This window comes from Kryptolebias marmoratus, linkage group LG8, assembly GCF_001649575.2.
Source record: "Kryptolebias marmoratus isolate JLee-2015 linkage group LG8, ASM164957v2, whole genome shotgun sequence".
Taxonomy (NCBI): domain Eukaryota; kingdom Metazoa; phylum Chordata; class Actinopteri; order Cyprinodontiformes; family Rivulidae; genus Kryptolebias; species Kryptolebias marmoratus.
In genome coordinates, this window is record NC_051437.1 from 19527490 (window position 1) to 19537142 (window position 9653).

At 40.1% G+C, this 9653-nt stretch overlaps 1 protein-coding gene across 1 annotated transcript in view; it reads right to left on the minus strand.

Moving 5' to 3' along the window:
* Positions 1–5701, minus strand: part of perm1 (PPARGC1 and ESRR induced regulator, muscle 1) — an 8169-nt gene extending 2468 nt beyond the window's left edge. The window contains exons 1-2 of the mRNA XM_017417908.3: positions 5565–5701; positions 917–4521 (exon numbers count right to left, since the gene is read on the minus strand). Coding sequence (XP_017273397.1) covers positions 917–4499 — 3583 coding nt within the window. The 5' untranslated portion in view covers positions 4500–4521; positions 5565–5701. The remainder of the gene's footprint in view (positions 1–916; positions 4522–5564) is intronic.
* Between the last annotated feature and the right edge of the window lie 3952 nt (positions 5702–9653).

Consider the following 9653-nt stretch of genomic DNA (forward strand, 5'->3'; position numbering starts at 1 on the left):
GGTGTGTTGATCAAATTCACCCGCCACTTCAAATATTTACCCGCATTTGGCCGGTGGCGGGTGCTAATTTCCACCCCTGATGTCATGTAAGGTTTTTTACCTTTAACTGACAGACACCAGATCCATAAATGACTTAAATCATTTTAAAAAACTAAACTGAAAAGTTTATTATTCTTACGTATTTACCCCTTTTGCTTTGAACCATCACCTCCAGAAGGCACATAATTATTTGAATTAAGTCCACCTGCAGGGAGTCTGTGATCTCAGTTTATACTGACCTGCTGTAGATCCTACAAAAGACTTTACCAAGAGTGACTGAATGGATTCATGAACAGAAATTTGTCCCAAATGTTTACAAAACAACTGGAACACAAGGCTGAGTCCAAATCTTTATGTTTTTAATTTTAACTCGGGCGCCCTACAACTGATCACCTTTAGGCAACAACACAATTCAAGATGGCTGCCACAGGTAATCAACATTGTCCAATAAAAAGGTCTAGAACTCAATGAGTTGTGCAAAATATGCAGTTGAAAGGGATTCACGACACACAATATTGCACGAGATTGTGCGAAACATGATTTTCAAGGTTTGACCAAATTAGCCACGATTCTGTCATTTCTCAGCATAAGATGATCTCAGTCTAAAACTCTGGCATGAAAGGTGGCGGGCGATATGCATTCCTTTAAGCTTTATTTCATGTAATGTTTCTTTTTTGAAGCAGCGTTCAAGCTTGATAAGACAAGATCTGTGTTGTTTCAGATGCATTCACGGCCCTGTTAGGATTAAAGAACCCATGCAAACTCATTTTACAACCTGGCTTATAACTATAACTGTAACTGTAACCATTAATGTGTTAGTGATGTTAGCCTGCTTCCACATTTACTGCCTGCATCACCTTCATGGACGTGAGCTTACTTGGGTCTGAAACAGTCGCCTGCAGCTCGTCTGATCTGAAAGGCTCCTGCGACAGCTGTTTGGAGATCCTGTCCTCCAGGTGGTAGAGCAGAGGATCTGGAAACATGGCATCCTGATCTCCCGTCACATTGAGCGGAGCACCAATCTTCAGAGTGTATCGGTGACTTTGCCTCACGGGTACGAGCGAGTTTGACTTCTGATTCTGGTCTGCAGGCGCTGTGAAATTAGCCTTCCTGAAGGAGAGCGACTTCAAGGAGAAAAAGTCCTCTCCGAGGTCCCTGTCTGTGAAGAAATCCTCGTACATGTCTTTGGAGAGCTGAGTGGAGCTCGCTTTACGAGTGAACCTGCTCACCACCTTCATGGGGCTGCAGTTATCTTCTTCTTCAGATTCCACCGAGGAGTCATCAGAGGAGGAAGATGCAAAGAAATGCTCGTAGGCCTCTGGGAACTGTAGACTTTTAGTAGTCGAGCGAGAATAGGAAAATATGGGAACCGGCTTGTCTTTGGTCTTCTCCTCTGCTGTCGTGAGTGGATAAAAGAAGCTTTCACTGTCAAACTCTGAGAAGAAGTGATCGTATGTTTCAGGGACAGAGTTTCCACTGGTGTAGTAGGAGGTTTTATCCTCTGTGGCTGATTGGCTGGAAGCTGACTGCTTTCCTCCAAAGAGGTACTGAAAAATGTCTGTGAAAGAGATGCTGTAGCTCTCTGTGGAGGATGAAGGTAAGAAATCACTTTCCTTGTCTTTCATTGGTGCAGCATTCTCAGTCAAATATTCAAACTGTTCGGATTTTTGTTCTTCCAGAATTTGTACAGCTCCTTTTTTGCACTTGGAGGTAAAAGACTCGGACTCCAGAGCTTGTAAGTTGTGCACGCTGACAGTTTTGGCAATTTTTCTGATGCACTTTTGAGCCGTCTCAGTGAGAACAGTTTGGGATGTGTCAGAAACTGATGCTAACGCGGGACTCTCCGGGTAAATATCAGAGCCTCGGCTCCTTGGGACAGGTTCACTCTCCCAGCTCACAGATTTTAAAGAAGAATCAGTCATTTTTTCAGGGGTTTGTTCAGGTTTGGGTTCTTCCACTGGGGTAAAGACGCCCGAATCAGCCGCAGGAAACACCTCTGTCTCCTCACTCTCCTGCACAGCTGGAAGGGGGCTGGGCGGAGCTGCTTTACTGAGCTTTTTTAAACCCAGAATATCATTTATTGTCAGTTTCTCCATCTCATTCCAAAAAGAAGACATGGCAAACACTGAGTTCTCCGTCTTTTCCGGTTTGTCTAGAGTTTTCGATGCAGGCACTATTTCCGCTGCTTTGCTTAAGAAATCACTCTTCGGTTCTCTTTGGTTTGTGGTTCCAGATGTAGCTTCATCTTTGTCACGTTTTGCCAGGATTTGTGTGTTTTGTTCTGCTCGGACAGACTCGTGCTTAGTGGGAGATGAACACAAACTCGCTGACATGTCTGTAAAGTTTTCATTAGAGTTTGAAAGGACCGTTTCTGTATCCAGAGTGCAGCTGCACGGCACACACGTGACATCTGAAGGACTTGGTTTTAAGTCTTCAGACAAGAACACTTCAGTTTCTGGACTCTGACTTGTTAACTTCAATATTTGTGATGGTTCTAGTTGTGCTTTTTCCACTTCTGTGTGTTTCTCTGCTAAAATATTTGAGGTTTGAGCCTCTATGGGACAATCTATTTGCTGTTTTGTAACTTCCCCCGACAGATTTTCTGTCAAACAGCAAATAGATGGTCGATTAATGCAGTCCAGCTTTAAATTAGTGCAGGTAGCTTCATCTGAAATCTCATCTGAGAACGGACATGCCCTCTGTTGAGTGGAAGACGCAGAAAGGTGAGTGTTTTCCAGCGTAGTGTTGCCATGATTTGTGTTGTGACAGTCGTTTTCCAGCTGTTGTTGGGGCTCAGCCTCACTTTGACACGGTGTGCACTTGTCTCGACCAGAATTTCCAGCCTCTGCAGCCAGGACTGACTTAGCAGCAGATAGTTTGTCATTTTGGCCCACTTCCACACGAGAAGCATGTGACTCTCCACGTGGTAAAAGGCTGATTGATTTGACCTCTGGCGTTGAATGATTTTCTTCATTTTCACAGTTATTGGCAGAAGTTCTTATTCTATCAAACTGGTAGAGATCTCTTGTTTGTACGTCCTTATTTTTACTTTCAGATTTTTCTGTTCCCTTTTCAGTAAGAGGAACTGGCAGCCAAGAAAACGGATTACTTCTAGTTGACTCTTCAGTCTGTAGTTTGTTGCATGCTTGTACACTTGTAGCCTTATTAGCACGGCTGCTCGCTGCAGACGTAACATCGTCATCCTTTTCACTCAGATGTGTTTCAGACCTGAGGTTAGTTGAATGATTTTCAGCTGAGCTTATGTCTGTGTCTCTGCTCCGAGGCAAATGTTGATTTTGACTGTCACTTGGGGATACAGAGTGGGGAAACTCATTTTTTGTATCCTGAGCGAATAAATTCTCCAGAACGCTACTGGCGGCTGGATTGGAAGTGTAAAAACACATGAGATTTTTCGGTGGTTCTTTTAAATAATTAAATGTCTCCTGAGAAAACCCCAGACGTGCTCCTCCTTCTTTTAACGTGCGCAGCTCCTCCTTTGAGTCATTCTGCTTGGCTGAAACGTGCCTCTCGCATGACTCCTCATCCCCATCGACCTCCATGCTGAGTCGTTTTTTCTTTCTCCTCTTCCTCTTCATGGAGACAGAAGGAGACAGCTCCTGGGAGGGGATGTGGTCCTCCCTCAAACTGCACTTTTTACTGACAATTTCCTGACGTTTCAACAAACCTTCATGGTTAATGTCATCCATACTTCTGCCCTTTTCTACTTTGTATGATTGAGGGGTCGCTTCATGTGAGGTATGTAACTGACTCCACTGTGTTTTCTCATTCCTTGGGATCTCCATTAAAGGCTCCTCTTTAACAAATAACTCAGTTTCAGCTGATTTGCAAATACTGAACACAGAATTACTGCAGGTTGCAGGTTTTGAGGAAAGGTTGGACTCAGCTTCAGCTACTTTCTTTCTGTTTAAGTTTCTGATGGTGTTGACAGGCTTGTTGGTCTCTTTGCCAGCTCCTACCTCATCCCTGTCATGGAGCGCTTTTAACTTGGGACAAGTCCTTCCACTGGCTTCTTGCCCGACACCACAATGCTCCTCCTCTTGTTTCACCTCTTTGTTGTTTCCAACTCCCTCTTGGCCTGCCTGAACCTCAGTGAGACCTTTCAGCCTTTCAAAGAACATATTGATAGACTGCATGTGTATGTCCTCCTCGCTGCCCGAAAGAATGCTGTCAACTCCAAGTCCCTGCTTACCAAAGCAACGCTCCATGGGAGACCCCACGCAGTTCGGGGGGCTGTCAACAGAGGGGGCGTTTTCTGAGAAATTTGGTGTTGAGGCAACTCTCTGCATCCTCTGAGCAAGAAAGTGCTCATCCATGTCACTCATCCCCGAATCATCTAAGCCTGCTAATGAAGGAGGAAGCAGACTACACTCTTCGCACTCTGCAAAGAAGGACTTCCAGTCTCGATCGCTGATCTCCACACTGTACTCAAAGTCATCCATTCTGATGTGGGCTCAGTTCAACCTGCAAAAAAACCCCAAAACAATATAAACCAGTTATAGAGACTTATGGTGTAAGGAAATTACACCCACTTTGTGGACCAGGATGTGTTGGAGAAATTATCTGGTCCTCATTTGGACTTGAGGTAAATATATTAACACACGCCATATTAAAGCTGCTCATTGCAAAACAGTTATCAATAAAGATAATACAATAATACAAAGATAATACAATTTCATAAAGTAAGAAACAACATCTGCACATTATTTACTCATATTGATGGTTAACGTGTCCTTAAATTAAAAAAATTGTAAGCAAAACTTGTGAAGAGCTGCCATCTACCACATGTCTTTGTTTACCTACAGAAACAGCTGAAGTGACTGAAAATAGGACAACAATCGCGATGATCTCCCACAGAGGAAGCTTGGCCCAACTTGGTTTAATCAAACAAGCAAACGATCCAAAACATGCCTGCAAATCTAAAGAACGTCTGCAAAAAAACAGAATCCAGGTGCTGCAATGATCCAAGTAAAACATAGACCTGAACCAAACTGAAATACTACTACTACTCTAGGACATTGAAGCAATGCTCTGAAGAGTGGGTCAAAATTCATCCACTGTGATGTAATACAGAGAAGGTCATACAGGGGACGATAGCTTTGAGTTGTTAGTGCTAAAGATGGTTCTACAAGCTGCAGAATCACACACTGATTCTTCACTTTGTGAGGTTAATGATGTGGGGTAATATATATTCATTTGAGGTTGTATTTAGATCATTTTAATAGTTAAAGATGACTATAAGCCAACCGAATCAGCGAAATAATGAAGCTGTTTGTCTGTAAAACACAAGCATATTAATGTTTAACTTCTCAGATTTTTACAGTATAATGTAATTATGTAATCTATGCAGTGAAAAGACAGTTTCTTAGCATCAACTTTGAAATTCTCAAATATCTGATCTTATCGTTTATGACCCAGCCTTATAAGGTTTGAGATAAAACATCAAATATTGTATTTCTGGTACATTAGTAGGCCTGTTCTTTGTGCACACCCACACAGTCTCCTACCTGTCCTGCTTCAGCTGCGACCCGGGTCCACATGAGGTCGAGGAAGTCTGAGCAGAACCATGCTGTCTCCTTTCTGGTGGGTGTTCTTGTGCGTGACCACGCAGCGCAGCAAACCCCATGATTTGTTAAATATAGAGCGGCGCCTCGGAACACGTAATGCACACTGTTCCTGCAGCAGCCTCCTCCAACAGAAGTATAATGTTTCAGAGCTTTAAATAGGTTTTCCACTTGCAAACTGTACCTCACAGTAGTTTCAAATGTGAAATGATCAACTTTAGTGACATATAGCTGATCTTCACGATAATGTTTCCTATTTAAAAGCCCCTTTTTAATCAGTTACTTGCTGTGATTCTTCATTAAAGGGGAGTTAAAACTCAGCAGTGGCCCGGGCGTCATGTGAGGAGAGTCAGTCAGCTGATAAATGATGTCATGATGTGAGAGCCGATCCAAACTTTCCTCTCCAATGTTTCCAGACTCTGCAGGAGAGTAAACAAAAAAAAAAAGAGAGAACTGGAGGTCCATCATGGAAAATCAATGATGCATTTAATGTCAAACACAGAAACACAAACCAATTAAATATCAAAACAGGAAACATATATTACTACAATATCAGAGTAAATGACCAGATTTGCAGCAATAAAAGTATTGCTATGCCAACAGCAATGGTTTATTTTTTTTGTTTGGTGTTGTTTTTTGTGACAACCTACCCTTCAGCCTGAATATTCAGCTGTTTTTTTTTCCTTTTTCAGAGGATTCATAGCCTATTTGAGATGTTTTAGTGAAGAATAAGTGAGCTAAAATAAACACAATCTCTACCCGAAGATGCGTCACTCAGATAAAGTTTCTTCATGACTGGAAACTCATTTACTGACCAGCTGATTATTACTGAGAAACATTTAGTTTTGCCTAAATATGAGCATGATACATTCATATAAAGACCTTGTTTTATTTTTATATTACTCAAAGAGTGAATCCTGTTGTCTTATGTATACGTGTCACAGAGCGGGGGTGGGTGGGGCGTTCTGAGGGATCTGAAAGTTAACTAATGGTTCAAAACTTAATAATTATTAAAAGGCTTTTGTTAAAAAGATGAAAATGTTCATTTAAAAAATATGTAGTTGTTAGACTATAGCAACAATTTATGAAGCAGTCATTGTGTAATAAATGGCAGATTTTGTTTTTGTTCTGATTCTGGGTTTTTTTGTTTTTTAGTTTGAGTTATGTTTGTTGTTGTGTTTATTAATCTTTGTTGTCTTTTAATGTGTTCCGTGTTACTTAGCTTCATCCCTGTGACGCTTATTTTCCGTTGGTGGGATTCTGCTTTCAGCTCCTCATGACAAACGTGTCCCTCATTTACTGATCAGCTCAGCTGCTTTCACTTTGTAATCACTCTTTTTTTCTTCTTCTTCCTCTGGGTTGTTAGTTTAGTTTTGCTGCTGTGGTAGCTCCTTCATTTTCACGTTAAAGGTCAGTTTTTCACGAGTTGCTCTGATGTCAACATCCAGATGACTGGGTTCTCTCGCCACAAAATATGACAAACTTCACAATTTTTGATTTAGTATTTAATTTCAGTGACTTTATAACTGTTACACTGTATCATATAAATACTTCACATACTTTTATCTGAAGGTAACGTCAGTATTAATAAAGACTGCATGAAATCAAATTGAAACACTTGTTTTTGACCTGGGAAAATGATTCTCTTGTCTTATTGCTGTAATTTACCAGCAAAAAGCTTGACTTTCACTCTTCATTAAGTAGGTTTAATTTGCAACATCTCCTTTTAAAAGTCTTATTTAGATATAAACAACTCATTCTAACAAAGCACTTGATGCAACAATGAGATATGCATGATAATTAAACAATTGACCATCGTGGTGAGCATGGGGGATGATATAAGCAGCTGAAATGACAACACAGATGCCAGAGCGTCTTTCTACCTGGATGTTAAATCTTCCTTCAAGTAGGTTTATCTGATGAGTGCTTAATCCTTTGTTGACGGCTATCTGAAAGCTTTAAAAAGTCTTAAATCAGACCCGATCTCATTCTGAGCTGTAAAGAAATGCCTAATGTGGTTTTACTCTATTTGCAGCTAAATAAAGTGAACAATGCCTATAGGTGAATTAAAAAAATAAGCTGATGTTATAGATTTTAGTCCACAATGTCAAAGCATTGAGCCTCTTGCTGTTTTGTTTCAGGTCAAGCTTTAATTTGCTTAAAAAATATGTAAAATTTGAACATTTTGACATTACTGTGAGCACGTATCAGTCTGCATGGAGAAACTGGACACTTTACAGTCTGTACTCGGCCTTATTTTATCGACTATAAATATTTATGAGGAAACAGACCCTCTAATTAGCCGAACCACAGCCTGGGCCCAGTGCCCTGGAGGGTCCTCTGTGATAAAGACGGACGAGTCGGAGCTTGTGTGTGGCTGCTTCACCTGGGGCAGCGGGTCGTCCTGACATGGGTGGGATTCTGTTTCCATCAACAGGATTATAGGCTCTTATGAGTCTGTGTGTGGGGTTAAGATTAGGATCTGTTTGGGCTTTTTCACAGCCCCTAATGTGGCAGAATTTCACCCTAATTGTTTACCGTGTCAGGCACGGTAATTCAGCAGTAAAAAAAAAGGAGTAAACAGGCGCATTCAGCAGCAGCTCGCTGACGTGATGTTTAAACAGAGAGGAGATTGAATGGGGACCCGTTAATGAGCATCTTTAGTTAGTAGCATCTGCTGCCTCACTTGGGGCTTAAAGTCCTAATTATACAGAAAGAAATGAGAGAAAACAGAAATTTGTGGTTCAGATCTTTGGGGGTTGTTTAGTGAGGATATAGGGATATTTATTAATGCTACAAAGGATCAGAAGAGTAAAAACATACTTTAATCACACAGAATAGGGATGGAAAAAGCATGAACAAATAGTTTCAACTAGTGCTTTTATTACATTAATTGTTATTTTCAAGCTCAGTTTGAAACATTTTGCTGTAGACAACATACTGGAGGAGATGGTGTCAAAGACAATGAAATATATCTGGTGTTTTTCTTTTGTTTTATTGTTTAAAAGATGGAAAAGGATGTTCACAAACAAGATGATACAGATGCAGGTGTTTTTTTCGGTTCAAGGGGTCTCCGAATGTAGAATAAAGTTTGTAAATTTACTCAAATCATGAGTTTAAGTACATTTCTGATACTATCAATTTTTTTCCTCTTTTGGTAGTGCTATTTATTTATTATACTTGATATTTACTCCTTTGAGATGAAAAAATAGCCACACAGTATTTGAAAGGTATTACAGGTATTCTGCTTTCTTTAAATTTTATGAAGAACTACAAAAAACAATCTTGTTGTGAAAATCTGACACACGAATCCTAAAAAGGACTTTTTGCAAACATTACTTAAACTTTGATTACAATAAAAAGCTGCTTTCATTCTTTTCATGTCACATTTTAATTTATTGCCACTTTAACGTGGGAAATTTATTTCCTAACAAGTTTCTTTAGCCTAATACTGACCAAAAAGGTTGTTTGTTCCCACCTTTGTGATTTATTTATTTATGTCAGTTCAACACAAGTCTGTGTGAAAATAAACTACATGTAAAGCAAGTCATCTATTGTTGTAAAACACCAGGAACGAGCCTATTTTAGCGATTAGGATGTAAACTGGTTTTAGCCTGCAGGAATCCATAAGGATTAACTTGATTATTGATCAGAAAAACCAAAGCATTTATTGATTCTCGCCTCAAAGGCCTCCAACAATACAACAAACATCAAATATTTGGGTTATGAAGGGATCATGGTTGTCAAAATCCATCAGATCTACTTTACAAAAAAAAAAATCCTTTGCCACTGAGCATAAGCGACTTTTGGTGAAAGAAGGGCTGCATGATTTGTGTGTTCTAATAGTAGTAAAAACTGTATCAAAATATGTTTTGGTGACTCTTTTCTTCAGGGATATTTGGTTTACATTTAACATAGAAAAGCACAAAAAGTTTAGGAGCTTTTTGGAGACAAACTACCTTCATGCAATAATGCAGTTCTTCCTTTTAACCACAAGATGGCAGTAATCAGCCACTGTCCATTCAACGAGTA